The following is a 22,585-nucleotide window of genomic DNA, read 5'->3' as shown; positions in this document are numbered from 1 at the left end:
AGTCTCTCTCTCTCTCTCTCTCTCTCTAATGAGCATATCGCAAAGCTTAACACCAATGAAAAAGGTGCAGTTATTTCTGGTGTTAAAATTGTACAATATCATGTGTTAGGACTTTGCAAAGCCAGCCTACTTTTTCAAAATGCTCACCCTTCCCCTTTTAAAAATTAGCATTGCACCATGTGTTATGGTGCTTTTTGCATGCATTAAGGCATTTTTTGTATGTGAAAACAGCATAACACGAGTTGGAAAATGACCCCCTTAACTAGCTGCTCAGTGGCTTTGTATGGACCTCATATATTTTATGCATATAATATGCATGCATTTCCATGCACGTGTGACAGCGTGCACATGGAAATGCAGCCATTTTATAACTTGCATGTAAATGTGCATGCACATTATAAAATAGCCTAGCTGTGCGCACATGTGTGCCTAATTTTAAGTGGGTATGCATCTTAGGTACACAAATCCAGATTCTACTGTGCAAGTTAGGTTAGAAACATATAGAAACATAGAAATGACGGCAGAAGAAGACCAAACGGCCCATCCAGTCTGCCCAGCAAGCTTCACACATTTTTTTTCTCATACTTATCTGTTTCTCTTAGCTCTTTGGTTCTATTTCCCTTCCACCCCCACCATTAATGTAGAGAGCAGTGATGGAGCTGCATCCAAGTGAAATATCAAGCTTGATTAGTTAGGGGTAGTAACCGCCGCAATAAGCAAGCTACACCCATGCTTGTTTTACCCAGACTATGTTATTCATCCCTTATTGGTTGTTTTTCTTCTCCCCTGCCGTTGAAGCAGGGAGCTATGCTGGATATGCGTGAAGTATCAGTTTTTCTTCTCCCCTGCCGTTGAAGCAGAGAGCTATGCTGGATATGCGTGAAGTATCAGTTTTTCTTCTCCCCTGCCATTGAAGCAGAGAGCTATGCTGGATATGCGTGAAGTATCAGGTTTTCTTCTCCCCTGCTGTTGAAGCAGAGAGCTATGCTGGATATGCATTGAAAGTGAAGTATCGGGCTTATTTGGTTTGGGGTAGTAACCGCCATAACAAGCCAGCTACTCCCCGCTTTGTGAGTGCAAATCCTTTTTTCCACATTTCCTCTTGCTGTTGAAGCTTAGAGCGATGTTGGAGTCACAGTAACTATGTGTAAGTTTATTGAATAAGGGTATTATCTCCAGGCAGTAGCTGTCATTCTGGCGAGCCACCCCCTCTTTATTGATGGCCTCTTGACTTTATGGATCCACAGTGTTTATCCCATGCCCCTTTGAAGTCCTTCACAGTTCTGGTCTTCACCTCTTCCTCCGGAAGGGCATTCCAGGCATCTACCACCCTCTCCGTGAAGAAATACTTCCTGACATTGGTTCTGAATCTTCCTCCCTGGAGCTTCAAATTGTGACCCCTGGTTCTGCTGATTTTTTTCCTACGGAAAAGGTTTGTCGTTGTCTTTGGATCATTAAAACCTTTCAAGTATCTGAAAGTCTGTATCATATCCCCTCTCCTCCTCCTTTCCTCCAGGGTGTACATATTTAGATTCTTCAATCTCTCCTCATAAGTCATTTGATGAAGACCTTCCACCTTTTTGGTCGCCCTTCTCTGGACCGCCTCCATCTTGTCTCTGTCTCTTTGGAGATTCGGTCTCCAGAACTGAACACAATACTTCAGGTGAAGTCTCACCAAGGACCTGTACAAGGGGATAATCACTTTCCTTTTCTTACTCGATATTCCTCTCTCTATGCAGCCCAGCATTCTTCTGGCTATTTTTCTGGTTATTTTATAATAGGCAGGTGTGCATCTCTGCCATTGCCAGTTTCACCAGTTCATCCACTAGTTCACCCAGTAAATGGCTAGGTCCCCCAAACCCCTCTGGTTTGATAGCTAGGTATCCCAGATCCTTTAAATCTGGCAGAAATGGCTGGTTTTAATTTTTTCTATACTTACACCTCCTGTCTAGCAGAAGTAAAATTACTTGGCACTGGATCTGGGTGCGCACAAGGGCATATAAGTATTTATTTGCATATCTCTTGGACACTCCCCAAATGCCCATACTCTATCTACACCACGCCCCTTTCTGAAATCAGATGAGATGTGCACGCAGCAGGAGATACGAACACATCTGGGAGGCTTTTAAAATTCATCTCAGTGATTTTACCCAAATAAAATAGTAATTTAAAAGCTGCATGGATTAGTGGACAAAACATTAGCTTTCTCTTTGGAGATTATTATTACACTCCAATTTGATCTGGCAGAGTTTTAACAGTCATTACTTTTAATTGTTGTTAAACACTTTCATGTAGTTAGGAAATGTAATAGGTATTGTATTGTTTGTATTATCTGCTGCCTAGTCATACTTTTAGGGACACAGTTTCCCACTGCAGTTTATTGTAGTTTATAGTCATAATTTTTCAAATTGTGCTATATCAGTGTTAATTTCATGCTTTATTCCTGCATCTCTCTCACTGTCATTTTCATTGTACAGTATATTGCTGTTATTATTCAGTTTTTGTTCCTTTCAACCATTCTTAAAATGTCATTATATCTTCAAGAAGGTTACTTAATTGATATATTACTGTTAGATTTATTTTTTTTTTATTCCCAGGGAAGGTTTCTATAATAAATTTTTATTTACAGCATTTACATTTTATAAATACTTGCTGCAAAAATATATATTTAGCTTTGAATACTTGATCTCTTGATTTTTCTTTACAAGTCTCAATGTTAGCAACTAATGATGACCAAAGGTTTGAATGAAAGTATGGGTACCATAAAGCAATGTAATGCCATACTAATGTGATAAAACCTATGCCAATAATTTTCAAAGGAGTTACATGTGCAAATGTAACATACTATAGTAGCAATTTTCAAAAGTCATTTACTCAAGTAAAGTGCACTTACACATGAATTTCTTATGGATAATTAAAATGCATATATTGTAGCAATTTTCAAAAGCCTACTGACTCAAGTAAAATGCATTTACTAAAGTAAAACTGAATTTTACTTGAGTAAATGCTTTTTAAAATCAGGCCCTAATTGTTTTGGTAATGTAAGAACAATATACACTTTCATATGTATATATTGTTTTTTTTTTGTTCTTTGCTTCATCTATTTTTAAGGTTGTATAAACATTTCCTTCCTTCCAGTCAGACCAGTCTAAACAAATGGTTTGTACACTCTGACTAGCAGATGAAGACATAGACAAACATGCTCACTGATATCACCCATATAAGCATCCGTGCTGACCTCAGCCTCCCAGTATTCTCTGTCTCCAACAGATGGTACAGGCATGCAACCCATGCTATGGATTGAGGCCTGATAGGCTGGTTTGGACAGCTCCTGAAGTGAAAGACAAAACCTCCTTCCCTCAGTTGAGTAGCTCCTTAGGAGAGATAAATAATAATAAAAAAAAGGATGAAAGGCAACTCCTGAGGTGAAAGCTGAGTGCTCCCTCCTTCACTTGAGCAGGTCAGGGTCAGGAGGCTTCCAAACTAGGTTTGGATCTTGATACTCCTCCCTTTCTCACCCTCCCTCTATCCACCCCTCTCACACCCCTTTCCTGCTGCCAGCATTACCCCTGCTTTCCTTCTGTCTGCCTCTCCATAAAGTTAAAAAAAAAATAGGAAATTAGGCAGTGCAACTTGAGCACAAACTGAGTCTCTTAAACCACAAGGCCGCAATAATCTGTAGTCAGCGTTGAAAGGAAATTTGTAGTCATTGGGGTTATTTCTTGCTTTTTCCTGGCCACAGTGGTGCCTTAGGAGAGTGGGGCAGGCAGATTTAAGGTGTTAGTAGAGTGCAGGAAGAGGAGCATACACTGCACAGGATGTGGTGTCCGGCAGCTGCCGTCAGGAGTAGGACTGGCAAAAAGATGTGATGTGTATGACAGTGGACAGGGAAAAATGTACAGCAGTAATTTGGCTGCCATGGGGGGGAATTGCAGAGCTGGACAGTCTGAGCAGATGGCTATTTTTGGCCTGGAAGGGATGGAAGTCAGTGCAGCAGCCATGTTGGGATCATGTGGTGATGAGACAGACTTGGGCCCTCAAACCCTCACTGCTGGAGAGCAAAGCCCAGAGAATTCTGTGATTTCTCTTCATCTGGCTACAGCCTTCTCTCTCTATGTCATTGGCCTACTCTGTGGCCTGGATTTGTTTCTCTAGGGAGTTTTTAAAATGCTTTCTGCAAGTCTTCACTGCAGTGGAAAGTTCACTCCCTAGATCCACTTTGGGTCTTTCTAACCCAGTTGGAACTGGGCCATGAGTAAGTAAAAACCCTGAAAGGAAGTTTTCAGAGACTTAAAGAAGCACAAATTACCTGATTCAGGTTAGCCTCTGGATGGATTTAAAAAGCTTCTCAACATGGTCTCCATAGAGGATCTGAAAGAAGGAGAGTGATAGCACTGCCATGGTCCTGCTCTTATAGAGGGAAAAATTGGCATCCTTGATTCCACAGTCCTTGAGAACACTGAATATCATGGAGAACAAAAAGAAGGAGGCTCCCAGTTGGCAGAGGATACTATTATGGTCTGTATTAGAAAGCTCTCCAGGTCATTTCCCTTACATCAGAATATTAAAGATCTAGTGGATTTGGAGTGAGTTTCTCCAGAAGCCAACTTTAAGGGAGGCTGCTGCTTGTCCAAGTTAAGTCTGCGAGCTTCTTCAGAAAGGGTCAACTTTGCTTTCCAAAGGTGGACGCACTGGTCTGTTCAATTACAATGCACACTACTATTTCATTGGAAGGTGGAGTTACCCTAAATAATGTGTAAGACAGGAATATAGAGTCAGTCTTGAAGCAGACATTTAAAACTGCCGGCATGGCATTGCAGATAGTGGCTTCCACATATATTGTGGCATGGTCTGGTTTCTGTCTGGCACAGCACACTGAAGAGGAGTTAGTGGGTGGCTCTCTCCAGTCTGAGCCAGGAGCAGCATGTCTAGCAGATGCTTCCTTTGGTATAGTGCAAGTGGCGGCCAGGGGAATGGTGTCAGTAATGGCAGCAAGGAGGCTCCTCTGGCTTCAGAACCGTGCTGCAGACTCTATTTCTAATTTGACCAAGCTTCTGTTTAAGGGACAGCTTTGATTGAGAGAAAAGCTTGAAAAGATAGCCAAGGCCTGGTGTGAGTTCAAGAGTACTTCCTGGTCTGTGCCAGCCCGGAATACATTTTGGGACTAGATATTTTAGACAGGGGTGGACTCAGGTTCTCAATGATCCCAATTGTTTCGGAGAAATCAGTCCTTTGAATTGGCCACAGGAGAAGTCAGGTACCTCTCAAACCTTCCAATGAGATTTTGGGAAACCAATATCTGATTCCAGAGACAGGGGTATATTTAAGACCATAAGAAATTGCCATGCCCAGTAGAGATGTGAATCGTGCCTCAATCGTCTTAACGATCGATTTCGGCTGGGAGGGGGAGGGAATCGTATTGTTGCCGTTTGGGTTTTAAAAATATCGTGAAAAATCATTAAAATCGTGAGCCAACCCCCTAAAACCCACCCCGACCCTTTAAATTAAATCCCCCACCCTCCCGAAACCCCCCCCAATGCTTTAAATTACCTGGGGATCCAGCGGTGGTCCAGAACGGCGGCGGTCCGGAACGGCCCCCTCAATTGAATCATTTTGTCTTCAGCCGGCGCCATTTTGCAAAATGGCCGCCGCAAAATGGCGGCGGCCATAGACAAAAACGATTCGACGCAGGAGGTCGTTCCGGACCCCCGCTGCACTTTTGGCAAGTCTTGTGGGGGTCAGGAGGCCCCCCCAAGCTGGCCAAAAGTTTCTGGTCCGGAACCCCCGCTGAACGACCTCCTGCAGTCGATCTCCTGCCGGCGCCATTTTCCATACGGAAAACGATTTGCGGCAAGAAATCACTTCCTGAACCCCGCTGGACTCCCAGAAACTTTTGGCCAGCTTGGGGGGGCCTCCTGACCCCCACAAGACTTGCCAAAAGTCTAGCGGGGGTCCGGAACGACCTCCTGCGTCGAATCGTTTTTGTCTATGGCCGCCGCCATTTTGCGGCGGCCATTTTGAAAAATGGCACCGGCTGAAGACAAAAGGATTCAATTGAGGGGGCCGCTCCGGACCGCCGCCGTTCTGGACCACCGCTGGATCCCCAGGTAATTTAAAGCATTGGGGGGGGGGGTTCGGGAGGGTGGGGGATTTAATTTAAAGGGTCGGGGGTGGGTTTTAAGGGGTTTTAGTGTGCCGGTTTTCCTGCCCTCCCCCTTCCCCCGATTTACGATTTTTTAACGATAAATCGGGGGAATTGGTATTGTATCGTGGCCCTAACGATTTTTGACGATTTAAAATATATCGGACGATAATTTAAATCATCAAAAAACGATTCACATCCCTAATGCCCAGCATCTTGTCTCCAACAGAAGCCAAACCAGGACACAAGAACCTGGCAAGTACCCAAACACGAAAGATCCCATGCTAATGATGCCAATAGTAGCAGAGGCTATTCCCTAAGTCAACTTAGGGAATTATTAATTCATTAACTGCTATTATTAATAGCAGTTAATGGATTTCTCTTCCAAGAACTTATCCAAACCTTTTTTAAACCCAGCTACACTAACTGCACTAACCACATCCTCTGGCAACAAATTCCAGAGCTTAATTGTGCGTTGAGTGAAAAATAATTTTCTCCAATTAGTCTTAAATGTGCTACTTGCTAACTTTATGGAGTGCCCCCTAGTCCTTCTATTATCCAAAAGTGTAAATAACCAATTCACATCTACTCATTCAAGACCACTCATTATTTTAAAGACATCTATCATATCCCCCCCTCAGCCATCTCTTCTCCAAGTTGAACAGCACTAACCTCTTCAGCCTTTCCTCATAGGGAAGCTGTTCCTTCCCCTTTATCATTTTGGTTGCCCTTCTTTGTACCTTCTCCATCGCAACTATATCTTTTTTAAAGATGCAGCGACCAGAATTGTACAAAGTATTCAAGGTGCTATCTCACCATGGAGCAATACAGAGGTATTATGACATTTTCCATTCTATTAACCATTCCCTTCCTAATAATTCCTAACATTCTATTTGCTTTTTTGACTGCCGCACTACACTGAGCTGACTATTTCAAAGCATTATCCACTATGATGCCTAGATCTTTTTCCTGGGTGATAGCTCCTAATGTGGAACCTAATATTGTGTAACTACGGCAAGGGTTATTTTTCCCTATGTGCACACCTTGCACGTGCCCACATTCAATTTCATATGCCATTTGGATGCCCAATCTTCCAGTCTCGCAAGGTCCTCCTGCAATCTATCACAATCGGCTTGTGATTTAACTACTCTGAATAATTTTGTATCATATGCAAATTTGATAATCTCACTCATTGTATTCCTTTCCAGATCATTTATAAATATATTGAAAACCACCGGTCCAAGTACATATCCCTGAGGCATTCCACTGTTTTCCCTTTTCCATTGAGAAAATTGACCATTTAATCCTACTCTCTGTTTCCTGTCTTTTAACCAGTTTGTAATCCACGAAAGGACATCAATTCCTATCCCATGACTTTTTAGTTTTCTTAGAAGCCTCTCATGAGGGTCTTTGTCAAATGCCTTCTGAAAATCCAAATGCACTACATCTACCACTTCACCCTTCACAAAATGAAGCAAATTTGAGAGGCAAGACTTCCCTCGGGTAAATCCATGTTGATTTGCAAGGTTCTTTCAGAATTGAGTCCAAATTACTTCTTATAAAATGGGTAGTGTAGGTTATTCAGTATGGTTATGCGCTAGAATTCCTCCGGCCATTTTCTGATGCTTTAATGGTTTCCTTTTCTCACTCTATGCTGAATTGAGAGATATAAATAAAAAAGATTGGATGACTTTTCACCTTGAAGGCAGTGATCTTAATTCCCAAGGCCCAATGGGGCCTGAGACATTATTCAATATACTGTGTGGTACTCAGAAGTTAGGTTGGGTAGTCAACTTTTCTAAAAGCAGTTTGGCTCATACCCAGATACTGGAATATTTGGGATCCCTATTTAACACGAGGGCCAGTACAGTATGGATGATGGAGTAAAGAATTTAGATGCTGTGGCAGCAGATTCTTTTGTTGCTGTTTGCCTAGAGGCCAATAGTGTTGAGTTGTCTTTAGCTACTCAGTTTCATGGTGGCAGCATTGTTTTTGTTTTCATGCAGAAGGCCTTGCTGTCCAGATTGGATCCACAGTCTCGGGATTATTCCATTCACTGATGGTGCCAAAGGTGTTCCAAGTAAGCTTAGAATGGCAGCTGAATTCCAACAATTTAGTGTTGGGTGTGGAACTTGAGTCCCAACCTGGGTGATAGTGATGTTGGATACTAGCTTAGAAGGATGGGGAGCTCATTATCAGGGTCACTTCCTTCAGGGCTGGTGGTCAAAGGAGAAAGCACAATGGTCCATCAAACATCTGGAAACAAAAGCCATTCAGTTAGTTCTGCTCTACTATGCCCCACTCTTGAGACATCAAGCAATCAGAATAATGTGCAAAAATGTCATAGCAGTTGCATATGTAAACCATAAGGAAGGCACAAAACATTGATAGGTAGCAGAAGAGGTAGCAATGTTATTCAACTGGGCAGAAAAACATCTGAAGATGCTATCATCTACTCAATTGTGGGAGTGGAGAATATTGAAATGTACTTTCTCAGTCAACATGCAGTGGACACAGGAGTATGGTCATTGTCTCAGATCGCATTCAACATGATAATGTCCAGGTGGAGAGTTCCACTGAAGGATTTTATGGCAACTTTTGAGAATGCAAAGGAAGCAGTTTTTATAGCAGAAGAAGGGAAGTACAATCTTCTGATCTGGATGTTATAGTTCAGGCTTGATCAACTGAGGAACATTTGTACTTGTTTCCTCCATGGAAAAATAGTTCAGAGGATATTGGGGCATCCAGGACTAGTAATTCTAGTAGCTCCAAACTGGCCAAGGTGGCCTTGTTATGCAGATTTGGTGTGGTTATTACATGGCAAACTTTTGTGCCTTCCTCAGCAAAGAGATATTTTATCTCATGGTCTAGTCTTTCATGAGGATATGGATCCGTTTTGTCTTAAGGCTTTGCCCTTGAGAGGGTTTTGGCTAGCTTGGAGAGGTTATTCATAATGAGTGGTGAAAATTCTTCTAAAGGCCAGGAAGGTGTCTACCTCTTTGGCTTATGTATGAATCTGTAGGATTTTTTAACATTGCTGTGCTCAGATGCAGCTGAATCCTTAGAAATATTTGGTCCTGCATGTTCTAATTTTTTTTCAGGACTTGACTCTCCAAAGGTTTGACTCTTAAATCCTTGAAGTTTCAAGTGGGAGCTATCACATGTTATAGGGGATGGATATGAGGGAAGATCTTATACTCTATCCTCAGATATGGCCTGAAGCATATTAGGTACCTGGTTAGGACCTCAGTTCCCTCTTGGAACTTCAATATGATTTTGTACTTTTTGGCAGGGGAGCATATTGAGTCTATGAGAAAGATTTTGGTCAAGCTTGTCACCTAAGACTGTGTTTGGTAGTGATTTGTTCAGCCAGGAGGATTTTTGAATTGCAGGTGTCATCGTAGAAAGAGCCATTTGTGGAGATTTCCCAAGATATGGTTAGAATTAGGATGATATCTTCCTTTCTCCCAAAGGTGGTCTCTGCCTTTCATTTGAATCAATCTATTTGTTTACCTTTGTTCAGTAGGAATATGGAGAGGCAATTTACAGATTGTGGCACGGCTTGGATATATGCAGAGCACTTTTGCAGTATCTCAATGTCATGAATGCCTTCAAAAATCTGATCATCTTTTTCTCTTGTACATTGAAGCTCAAAGTGATGAGGCAGCATGAAAGGCTTTGGTAACTTGTTGGATTAAAGAAACTATTACAGCGACATATTTAGATAGCTCACTCCACTATGGCTCAGACAATATCCAGGAAACAATATTTGCCACTGAAGATTTGTGAGTGGGTTTGCCAGTGACCTGCCCTATTTAGAGTAGCTTGGATGCATCCCATTCATCTGGATTGGCTGACTGAATGTAGAGAAAGGAGAAATTAGGTCTTATCTGATAATTTCCTTTCCTTAAGTCTAGTCAGACCAGTCCAGAACCCTGTCTAACCTGTCAAACTCCTGTCTACATTATTGTAGTGCGAGAAGAATGGTTTTGCACAAAGTGGTTGTGTGCACAAGTATGTTTCTTATGAGAATGTTCAAATGGTTCTTACTATTCTTCTGTTCTACTCTGGGTATTTTTTCTTGGCCTTAGAAGCCCTGTGGTTAAAAAAAAGAGAAAAAAATGCATATAAAAAGAGATGAGTTGTTATATTGTCCTCAGTTAGGGGCAGATTTTAAAAAAGTACGCTTGTACGAACAAAAGTACGCCTGATTTTAAAAGATACGCACGTAGTCACATGTATCTTTTAAAATCCGGGGTCAGCGCATGCAAGGCTGCGCAAAATCGGCAGCCTGCGTGCGCCGAGCCACACAGCCTGCCTCCATTCCCTCCGAGGATGCTCCGAAATCGGAGCGGCATCGGACGGAACTTTTTTTTTGTCCCCCCACCTTTCCCTCCCTTCCCCTATCTAACCCACCCCCAGCCCTAACTAAATCCCCTCCCCTACCTTATTTCATTGAGTTACGCCTGCCTCTGGCAAGCGTAACTTGCATGTGTTGCCAGCTCCCTGCCCCGGCATAGGCCGCTGTGCCGGAGCACTAGTCCCCGCTCCCGGACCACCATCACGCCTCCGGCCATGGCCTCATACTGCTGCCTCGTCCCCAGACACGCCCCCAAATGCCGCACCTCCCCTGACACTCCCCCAACACGCCCCACAAGCAAAGCCCCGGGACTTAGACACGTCCCGGGGCTTTGCACATGCCGGCGGCCTATGCAAAATAGGCGAGCCAGCGTGCAAGTGCCCTGCGCATGGAAATCTGGTAGGATTTATGTGCGCAGGGCTTTTAAAATCTACCCCTTAGCGTATTACAAGTAATACTGGTGGACTGAGGTCAGCACGGATGCTTCTAAGGATTACGTCAGTAATCCTGCTTGTCTCTGTCTCCTTCTGCTGGTTGGAGTGCATAACCCATTCATCTGGACTGGTTTGACTGGATTCAAGTGAAGGACATTTTCAAGTGAGACTTAATTTCTCTCTATTGCAAGAATATTTGTTTTCAATTCTTAACATATTTGTTTTTGATTTGTTCTACAGAATTGACTGATGCATTATTGACTGCCTAGGAATTTTGTTTGTGTTTTGATATGGAACTTTCTGTAATATTTCTAGGTACTTGTTCTGGACAGAATGGGGACAGACTCCTTGCATAGGGAAAGCGCGCTTAGATGGATCAGAACAGGGTGTTCTTGTGAGCATGGGCATAGCAAGGCCAAATGGGATCTCAGTTGACTATGAGGTCTGTTTCTGTATTTTCTACTAAATGTTTAGATAATATTAAATATTGAATTATAATAGGTTGATGTTTACCTATAGTTATCAATTTTATTCTTAATAAAATTCTTCAGTAAATACAGCTTGGTGAAGTTTACTCTGAAATTTGATCTGTAGGAAAATAAATTATACTGGTGTGATGCCCGAACAGACAAGATAGAGAGAATCGACCTTGAGAATGGAGGGAATCGGGAGATTGTGCTGTCAAGCAGCAATGTGGATATGTTTTCAGTCGTAGTCTTTGGGGCTTACATCTACTGGTCTGACAGGTAATTTATTTTTCCATAAGTATTTGAGCCTCAAAATGTTATTTCAGCACCAGCTGCTTCACCCTTGTTGGATTAGCCTTTCCTTAGCAAGGTCACAATAAGGATCTCACAATGTCATGTAACTTCCACTAAAAATGTACTTTTGATATTCAAAGCTGAAGCATATCCATGTCATAGATACAAGTAGGTTTCTTCACCTTCTGTGAGGCCAGCTGTCTGCCTCATTTTAATGACTTGCTTGATTTTAATTAAGTTGAGAACTGTTGATCAGCATTCTTCTACTTATTTTGGTAGAGCTCATGCCAATGGATCTATCAGAAGAGGCCACAAAAATGATGCCACAGATGCTGTGACTATGAGAACAGGCCTTGGAATAAACCTGAAAGACTTAAAAGTGTTTAACAGAGCTCGTGAGAAAGGTTAGCTCTTCCTTCTGAAGTTATTAACCATGTGAATGCCAAGTATTCCATATAATGCTCTTGAACATTTGTACTTATAAAATCCTAAATCTTCAATGCTTAATCTAAGTAGAATTGCATACAGTAAATAGAGAGGTTGAAGTGAGGATAAAAAATATTAAATAGCATATTAGTGGCTATGCATTGACCAGTTGTTAGTTTTCAGTTATTGATATGATGGACTGTATAGATACAGAAAAAAAATCTTAAAGAAATCTTGGATCAAAGTTTTAGAGTCATGTAAAAATATAATATTATCTATTTATCTATAGATATAGATATCGCTTTATCTATATCAATATATTTATTTATATTTATTTTATTTATTTAATATTCTGCTTTTTAAGAACTTCAAAGCAAATTATATTCAGGTACTATAGTTTTTTCCCTAAACCCAGAGGGCTCACAATCTATGGGGCCTATTTACTAAAGGCTTTCTCCCATTCTTTGCTAATGAGAAAAATGCTTAGAAAATGACCCCCTAAGTTTGTACCTGAGGCAATGGAGGGTGAAGTGACTTGGCCAAGGACACTAGGAGCAGTAGCAGGATCTATAGATATTCAGTCACTATCCAGTTAAGATACTTAGCCAGATATACATATCCGGTTAACTTAACCAAGATATTTGGCAGCATGGCCGCACCACTAAACATACTCAGCTAAATAAAAGATAGCCAGATAAGGTATCCACAATAGCAAGTCTGACTTATCCAGCTAACATAGCCAGATGAGAATGAATATGAGCACTTTTCTGGTTAAATTAGCCAAGCCCCAGAGTGCCCCATTTGCTGAACATTAAAATGGTGCCCTCCATTTAAGGAGGAAGGTGCTGGAGTTACATTTTTTCCAGCGTGTCCCAAGAGGATGATGTCATTTTAATAAGACAAGAAGAAAGAGGAGGACTTCCAAAGCCTTGTCTCTGACTTCTGGGCCTGGGCTTGGGCTGAGACCAGATGTCACGACTGGCCTGGAGTCTGGGCTTAGGCGCAAGTATTGTGCCTTGGCTTAGGCCAAGGCCCCAGCATCAGCCTTGGATTCTGGCTGAGGCTCAGATGTCAGAACCCGACCTCCATACCGGGACCTGGCATCAAGCCTGGGTCTGAGCCTTAGCCAAGATCAGGTCCCAGGCATCAGGAATCAACTTCTTGCCCATGCCCCATTATCAGGCCTTAGTCTAGACTGAGGATCCTATGTTGGGACTTGGCGTCCAGGACAGGTACTAGTATTGTACCTGAGCTAGGTGTCAGGGCTGAGCTGTAACACTGGAACCATGATGGATGTGGTAAGTGGCAGCTGGGGTCTTTGCTCAGGTCTTGGCCGAGGCTCCGGCTTCAGGCCAGACCTAGGTTGAGACCCCGGTATTGTGCCCAGGCATAGGCTATAGCTCCTGCATCAGGCCTGGACCTATACCTAGGCAAGTCACCAGCCTCTGGCCTAGCTCTGTCAAGGCACCGGTGTCATGCTCGAGGGTATGCAGTGGCCCCTGCTTTGGGCCTGGTCTACCTCTAGGCGAGGCCCTGGCCTAGGCCTAGATCCAACAGGTGACTTTTTTTTTTTCAAAACAAAATATGAAAATAATTGAAATTGTCAAATTTTCACATTTTTCACTTTGAAAATGTAATGTAATGAAATAGGAAATATTGATATTTCCTATTTGTTTCCAATGAATGCAAAGCCCTAATACTCAATATATTTCCAAACATAGAGAGGATATTTTTATACCAGTCTACATAGGGCTGAACTCTACAGGAACAAATTACAAGTTGACTTCTGCCCAAATTTTCAAAGCAGACTTACGTGCATAAGTCTGCTTTGAAAATTAACAGATGTATGTGGAACCCAATATGACATAGATGCACACAATCACACCTGCTTGAGATCAAATATAAATGTGTAAGCATGTGCATGAGTTCTCTGCCTTGACTCTGAACTTAGGAATGTCTTTTTCTAGTATCAGTAAAAGTACACACAAAATCACTTTTGGACATACTTTTACATATGTCCCCCATGAGCATATAGCTTCATCTATATAGATATGTATATATACATAGATAGGTATATATACATATTATATATGTAAAAATATATGTATAATATATGTGTGTGTGTGTATATATATATATATATATATATATATATATATATATATATATATGGAATTATATATGAAGATGCTCATTTTACAGTTCATATACATTTAAACATAATGTTGAAGGGAAAAATGTATGATGATTCTTGGCCAAAAGAATTGGATGCATTATGTTTTAAAAGCTAACATTTGCAAGAACTTGCTTCAGTAGCAAACAATTTACTTGACAAGGGCAGCAATTCAATCTCAGTTTCATCTGTCTTACAATTTTAAATATGTACTGTCATTAAATAGTGAGGTGTATGCTCTGCTATAGATGAATATAATTGCCATTTGTAGTAATGTTATTCAGAAGTGTTATGTCTTGAAAAATACTTGGTTCTGTAAAACTGTACACTAGCTGAACATTACAGCATTAAACAGATCGATCAGAGAAGTCTTATAAAATTATAGTACAATCCAAGTCAATGAACTGTGACAGATACAAAAAGCCAGAATTACTTTTCCATACAGGTACCAACGTTTGTGCTAAGAACAATGGTGACTGTCAGCAATTGTGCCTCTATCGGGGAAATGTACAAAGAACATGTGCCTGTGCACATGGCTATCTTGCAAAGGATGGAGTTTCCTGTCTCAAGCATGAGGGTTACTTGCTCTATTCAGGGAGGACTATATTGAAAAGCATCCATCTTTCAGATGAGACCAACTTAAATTCACCAATAAGACCATATGAAAACCCAGAATATTTAAAAAATGTGATAGCATTGACTTTTGACTACATCCCAAGAGATAAAGGCAGCAGTCGAATTTTCTACAGTGATGCCCACTTTGGAAATATACAGCTTATTAATGATGACTGGACAGGCAGAAAAGTGATTGCTGAGCGTGAGTACATATTTATTTCTTCTTTTAATAGTTTGCATTGTCTAAGTACCTTTCTGTTGTTTGGTAACATGGACACAAATAACAAGGTAAGAAATATATTATTGCATAGTCACATTATAAATCTGGTTATATATACAAATGGAAATATTGGAATATCATAATTATCAGTTTATGTGCTGTATTACTTGTACCATGTGATATGCATGGTATGTAATTGTCATGTAATATGTAGTATTTACTAGGGATGTGAATCGTTTTAGGACGATTAAAATTATCGTCCGATAATTTTAATATCGTCTTAAACTGTTATGGAACACAATACAATACAGATTCTAACGATTTATCGTTATAAATCATTAGAATCGTGAGCCGGCACATTAAAACCCCCTAAAACCCACCCCCGACCCTTTAAATTAAATCCCCCACCCTCCCGAACCCCCCCCCCCCAAATAACTTAAATAACCTGCGGGTCCAGCGGCGGTCCGGAACGGCAGCGGTCCGGAACGGGCTCCTGCTCCTGCATCTTGTCGTCTTCAGCCGGCGCCATTTTCCAAAATGGCGCCGAAAATGGCAGCGGCCATAGACGAAAAAGATTGGACGGCAGGAGGTCCTTCCGGACCCCCGCTGGACTTTTGGCAAGTCTCGTGGGGGTCAGGATGCCCCCCACAAGCTGGCCAAAAGTTCCTGGAGGTCCAGCGGGGGTCAGGGAGCGATTTCCCGCCGCGAATCGTTTTCGTACGGAAAATGGCGCCGGCAGGAGATCGACTGCAGGAGGTCGTTCAGCGAGGCGCCGGAACCCTCGCTGAACGACCTCCTGCAGTCGATCTCCTGCCGGCGCCATTTTCCGTACGGAAAATGGCGCCGGCCATACGCGTATGGCCGGCGCCTTTTTCCGTACGAAAACGATTCGCGGCGGGAAATCGCTCCCTGACCCCCGCTGGACCTCCAGGAACTTTTGGCCAGCTTGTGGGGGGCCTCCTGACCCCCACGAGACTTGCCAAAAGTCCAGCGGGGGTCCGGAAGGACCTCCTGCCGTCCAATCTTTTTCGTCTATGGCCGCCGCCATTTTCGGCGCCATTTTGGAAAATGGCGCCGGCTGAAGACGACAAGATGCAGGAGCAGGAGCCCGTTCCGGACCGCTGCTGTTCCGGACCGCCGCTGGACCCGCAGGTTATTTAAGTTATTTGGGGGGGGGGTCGGGAGGGTGGGGGATTTAATTTAAAGGGTCGGGGGTGGGTTTTAGGGGGTTTTAGTGTGCCGGTTTTTCGATTTTTCGATTTTTCGATTTTTAACGATTTTTCACGATATTTTACCCCCCCAAATGGCAACAATACGATTCCCTCCCCCTCCCAGCCGAAATCGATCGTTAAGATGATCGAGGACACGATTCACATCCCTAGTATTTACAGGTCAATTAGAAAGTAACTATATAGTTTTATTTTATTTATTTAAAAGTGTTTGTATATCGTCTTTACAAACAGTGTTTAATCAAAACGGTTTACATAACTAAATAAAAAACAAATGTAATAGAGATTTAAATTTAAAAGAACATAAAGATTATCAAATTATAAAAGCTCAAAATTACAAAAATATATAATAAAAATAAAAATCTAAAACAATGAATAGTTTACATAAAAAATAAATCAATATATAATAATGTTGTGCCCTGTGTGATGGAGAAGTAGTTATGTTATTTAGTGTGTGATATATGGAAAGCAGATTGAAATAAATGTGTTTTTAGGGATTTTTTTGATGTGATTTCATTAAGCACATAGTTATGAGATGAGCAGGAGTTCAGTCTTGGAGGAATTTAATACTAGGTTAAGGCTGGTGAGGAGTCGTTTGATGTTTTGGAGGTAGTTTTCCCAATGATCAAGTGTTTTCGAGTAGGTATCTTTGATGGGGATCAATATCTGGATATCATCTGCGTAGAGGAAATGTTTTAGATTGAGGTCGGTGAGAAGCTGGCATAACGGTAAAAGGTAGATGTTAAAGAGCGCAGGAGACAGGGAGGAACCCTGTGGGACTCCTATTGACGAGTCATAGCGTGAAGATTCTTTGCTCTGGATCTTAACCTTGTACCCTGTATTGCTGAGAAATGTTTTAAACCATGTGAGTGCAGTGCCTGAAATTCCTATGGAAGCGAATTGGTTATGAGGATAGAGTGGTTGACAATGTCGAAGGCTGATGAAAGGTCCAGTAGGATCAGTAAAAAGGATTGCCCTTTGTCGAGACCCATGATAAGGTAGTCAGTCAGGGAAATGAGGAGGGATTCAGTGCTTTGCGGAACCCGTATTGGGATGGGAATAAGAGTCTATTGTCTTCAATGTAGTCTGAGAGTTGAGTGTTCACTAATTTTTCCATAATCTTAGCTATGAAGGGAAGGATGGCGATCGGGAGGTAGTTATTAGGGTCTTTAGGGTTCAAATTTGGTTTTTCCGGAAAGGCCAATGTCTGATAGTCTGGAGATTAGGATTTTGGGATCTACAGTGTCGAATGTGGTGGATAGTTCGAGTAGGATGAGGATGGCTTTTTGGCCGTTGTCGAAACCTCTAATTATTGTATTTGACAGGTTGAGTAGTAAGGTTTCTGTGCTATGATTTTTTCTGAAACCATGTTGAGATGGGTGTAAGATGTTGTTGGTTTCGAGGTGGTCATTGAGCTGTTTCAGTGCAGATTTCTGTTAGTTTGGCGAGGAGAGGTAGGTTAGATATTGGGCGGTAGTTGTTGAGGTCATCCGGGCTGAGGTGTTTTTTCTTAATTATGGGTTTGATTGTTGCCACTTTTAATTTATCTGGAAGTTTGCCTTCTTTGAGAGATTTATTTATTATGGCAGTAATGGGTGGGGAGATGATATGTGCTATTTTATTGAGGGTACAAATCGGTATTGAGTCGAGTTCATGGCGTGCTGGGTTTAGGTTTACGAGAAGTTTCTCTATTTCAGTTGTTGAGATGGGATCAAATGTTGGCCATGGAATCAGGTTTTTATAGGTTGGTTGGTCATCCAGGTTTGTGTTACTGTTGAAGTGTTTGGTTATCTTGCTTATTTTGTTTTTGAAAAACAGAGCAAGATCTTGGCTTAGGTTTTTGGTTTGAGGTATGGAACTGTTGTTATTGTTTGATATAAGGTTGTTTACTATGTTGAAGAGTGATTTGGTGTTGTTTGCTGAGTTTTTTTATTTTTTTACTATAGTAGTCTCATTTGGTTTTGTTAATCATTTTTTTGTAAATCGCCAGCTGTGTGTGGTATCTTTCCAGTGTTAGTGGGTATTTGTTTTTTCTCCATTCTTTTTCTTTTTTCCTTAGTATGGATTTGGTGTCTTTCAGTTGATTGTTGAACCATGGGTTTGCTCTTTCTCTTTTGTTGTTGATCTGTTTTGTTCTTTCCGGGTTTATGTTGTTGGCAGTATCATCTGTGAGTTGGTGCCATGATTGGGTGGCATTGTTTATGTTGGAAAGATCAAGATTTGTGAGCTGTTTTCTGAGTTCTTGTAGTAGTGTTTCTGGTTGGAAGGGTGGACGGTATTTAAAGGTGCATCTTTGATTCGTTTTCTCCATTTTGTTAAGGTTTGTTAAGGTTTGCTTGAGTCTTGCAGTGTAGTAGGTAGTAGTCTGACCATGGGACTGGAGTGTAAGATATTGATGTGTTTGATAGGAAGTCATTTGTGAATATCAGATCCAGGGTGTGACCAGCTTTTTAAATTGGGTTTGATACTTGCTGGGTGACGTTTAGAGAGGATAGAGCGTCAAGCATGGTTTGGCAGGATTGTGATCGTGGGTAGATGTCTATGTGAAGATTGAAATCCCCGAGTATGATCGTTGGTTTTTTCAGGCTGATGTGTGTTGTGAGGAATTCTATGAGGGGGGATATGTCATTGTCCAGAAGTTTAGGGGGCAGTATATAATGAAGATTTGTAGGTTTTCTGAGTCAAATAAAGATGCTTCATATTGTATCGGGAGGGTGATCAGAATTTGTTTCATTGCAAACTTTTGTTTTATGATTAATAGTATTCCACCTCCTCTGCAGTGTTTTTGGGGAATTGAGAATATGTCATAATCTGTATTGTTTAATTGATTTGTGATGACATGGTCTGTAGGGATGTGAATCGTGTCCTCGATCGTCTTAACGATCGATTTCGGCTGGGAGGGGGAGGGAATCGTATTGTTGCCGTTTGGGGGGGTAAAATATCGTGAAAAATCGTGAAAAATCGTGAAAAAACGTAAAATCGCAAAACCGGCACATTAAAACCCCCTAAAACCCACCCCCGACCCTTTAAATTAAATCCCCCACCCTCCCGAACCCCCCCCCCAAATGACTTAAATAACCTGCGGGTCCAGCGGCAGTCCGGAATGGCAGCGGTCCGGAACGGGCTCCTGCTACTGAATCTTGTTGTCTTCAGCCGGCGCCATTTTCCAAAATGGCGCCGAAAAATGGCGGCGGCCATAGACAAACACGATTGGACGGCAGGAGGTCCTTCCGGACCCCCGCTGGACTTTTGGCAAGTCTTGTGGGGGTCAGGAGGCCCCCCCCAAGCTGGCTAAAAGTTCCTGGAGGTCCAGCGGGGGTCAGGGAGCGATTTCCCACCGCGAATCGTTTTCGTACGGAAAATGGCGCCGGCAGGAGATCGACTGCAGGAGGTCATTCAGCGAGGGTTCCGGCGCCTCGCTGAACGACCTCCTGCAGTCGATCTCCTGCCGGCGCCATTTTCCGTACGAAAACGATTCGCGGCGGGAAATCGCTCCCTGACCCCCGCTGGACCTCCAGGAACTTTTGGCCAGCTTGGGGGGGGGCCTCCTGACCCCCACAAGACTTGCCAAAAGTCCAGCGGGGGTCCGGAAGGACCTCCTGCCGTCCAATCGTGTTCGTCTATGGCCGCCGCCATTTTTCGGCGCCATTTTGGAAAATGGCGCCGGCTGAAGACAACAAGATTCAGTAGCAGGAGCCCGTTCCGGACCACTGCCGTTCCGGACCGCCGCTGGACCCGCAGGTTATTTAAGTCATTGGGGGGGGGGTTCGGGAGGGTGGGGGATTTAATTTAAAGGGTCGGGGGTGGGTTTTAGGGGGTTTTAGTGTGCCGGCTCACGATTCTAACGATTTATAACGATAAATCGTTAGAATCTCTATTGTATTGTGTTCCATAACGGTTTAAGATGATATTAAAATTATCGGACGATAATTTTAATCGTCCTAAAACGATTCACATCCCTAATGGTCTGTGTCTTTGAACCAGGTTTTGGTTATGGCGAAGAAGTCGGGGTTTTTTTTTCCTGTAAAATGTCCGAGATTAGCATGAATTTTTTGGTTAGTGCTTGAGCGTTTATGAGGAAAAATGTTATGAATATCATGTGTTTTAATGATTTGTTGAGGAGGATGTTTCTCAGGTGACGGCTTCTTTCCTGAGGCATTTTGTTTGGAATTTGGATTGTGGGTTGTGTTCCTTTGTATTTTTTTTTTTGGTTTGATGAGTTATGTAGTGTGTGTCATATGCTTGTGGAGGTGATATGACTTGATATGACTGGTGTTAAGACTGGAGAGCCGTGGAAATTGGTGTAATATTTCTGAGATGGTCGAGTTAGTATTAATTCATTTAGTGCATGTAGTTTACAGTTCTTTCAAGGGGATGCGCTAAGGGGCGCGCCAAGGGGCATGCCCCTTGGTCGCACTCCTTAGGCGCATGACGCCAGTCCGCGGCACTAGAGGCGCGCTCCCTTTGTCTTTATCAGGTCCCTCGGCGCCGCCTCGAGATCATTGGTGGGCGGGATCACTGCTGTGGGGGCTGCCTCCTTTAGTCCGGGTGCTGGCTCAAGCCTTTCTTGCAGGTGGGTCGGACCGGGCCTGCCTTGGTGGTGGGTCCGGTCGGTGGGTTGGGTCCGGTCGGTGGGTCGGACGTGATTGGGGAGCGTGTGTCAAGCCACGGGCTACCTTTGGGGTTGGCCTGTTTGGGTAGGGCAGAGGCGCGCTCCCTTTGTCTTTATCGGGTCCCTCGGCGCCGCCTCGGGATCGTTGGTGGGCGGGATCGCTGCTGTGGGGCCTGCCTCCTTCAGTCCGGGGGCTGGCTCAGGCCTTGCTTGCAGGTGGGTCAGACCGGGCCTGCCGTGGAGGTGGGTCCGGTCGGCGGGTCGGGTCCAGTCATCGGGTCGGGTCCGGTCGGCGGGTTGACCGCGATTGGGGAGCTACCGTGCCATTGGTCGGCCCCTGTCACATGGTAGGAGCACAAGATGGCGCCAGTCATCCATTGCTCCTACCAAGTGACAGGGGCCGACCAATGGCACCGGTAGCCCATGTGATATAGTAAGGGCAAAGGCTATTGGTGCCATTTTGAATACTGGCAGCCAACAGCCCGAGTACAAGAGATCACTCCAGGACCCCTGCTGGATCACCAGGGACTTTTGACAAGTCTTGGGGGTGTCAGGAGAGTGGGGGGTTGTAGTTAATTAAGTTAATAAAGAGTTGGGATGGGGTTTTTTTTTACTTTAATGGGAAACAAATCCCATATGTAACTAATGGATGAATTGGGGTCCCCTGAAAACGGATGTAACGGATTTGGGTCCCAACGAATATGAATACCAAATTGAATGTATCTGTCCCTGCTGCACATCCCTAGGAGGAACCATAGAAAAGCTGTATTTTTTGCTTTTCTGAGCATGGCTTGGGGTGCCTCAAAACTTAACACCAGCTCTGGGATGATGTTAATTATTAAGAGTTAAATTGTGTACATAGGACATGTGCATGTAATTACTATACCAGTTGGCCCAGTCCTTTTCAGGGTTATCAAGACCCTCCTGATTCTTCAGCCTGAACTTCTCCAAGTTTAAGCAAAACCTCCCCCCCATTCAATAATACACAATAAACAAGTTAGAAATCAATTATTCAAGATAATTAGCAGGTGTGAAATTGCACAAATAAGTTGCCAAATGTATGCACATGACTGTTGGCCGCATCATGGAATGACCCTAGACCACCCCTTTTTTACATGAGTATGTGTGCTTGCAAAACATAAAGTGCACACATATTTAGATGTTTTTAAAATACTGATTATGTGATCACAGAATACTTGAGTGTATATATGTTATTTTTTATGCATATAACTCTTTCAAAAATCACCCCTAAAGATTTGTTGTTGTTGTTTAAAATTCTGAATTAAATTAACAATCCTATTAAAACATAAAAAAGGTATTGCATTTTATATTTAACACCTGTGGATAGCAAACCAAAGGACAATAATTTCTTAGCATAGACATGCACAACTATTATGCTTCTTATAGAGTTTTCCTAATCAAATCACTATCCTTTCAAGCTCATAGGAAGTCTTTCAAACTTCATGAGGGATACAAACACAAAAACATTGTTACAAAGGCATACAGTTTGAATGATGTCTAAAGGTTTTTGTAAGAAGATGTGTTCACAAAATATTGCATAGATAAATCAAAGAAAAATAAAAACAATGATGGTAACTTTCAAACAACTCTGC

General features: G+C 42.6%; 1 protein-coding gene across 1 annotated transcript in view; it reads left to right on the top strand.

The window, feature by feature from the left end:
• The window catches only part of LRP1B (LDL receptor related protein 1B), a 3,516,099-nt gene that overhangs the window by 2,499,676 nt on the left and 993,838 nt on the right, over positions 1 to 22,585 (top strand). The window contains 4 exon segments of the mRNA XM_029607894.1: positions 11,252 to 11,378; positions 11,531 to 11,682; positions 11,977 to 12,101; positions 14,742 to 15,113. Of these exon segments, the coding sequence (XP_029463754.1) occupies positions 11,252 to 11,378; positions 11,531 to 11,682; positions 11,977 to 12,101; positions 14,742 to 15,113 (776 nt within the window).

Source organism: Rhinatrema bivittatum, chromosome 6 (genome assembly GCF_901001135.1).
Source record: "Rhinatrema bivittatum chromosome 6, aRhiBiv1.1, whole genome shotgun sequence".
Lineage (NCBI taxonomy): Eukaryota > Metazoa > Chordata > Amphibia > Gymnophiona > Rhinatrematidae > Rhinatrema > Rhinatrema bivittatum.
The sequence above is the reverse complement of the archived record's forward strand: the minus strand, read 5'-3'. Positions and strand labels throughout refer to the sequence as shown.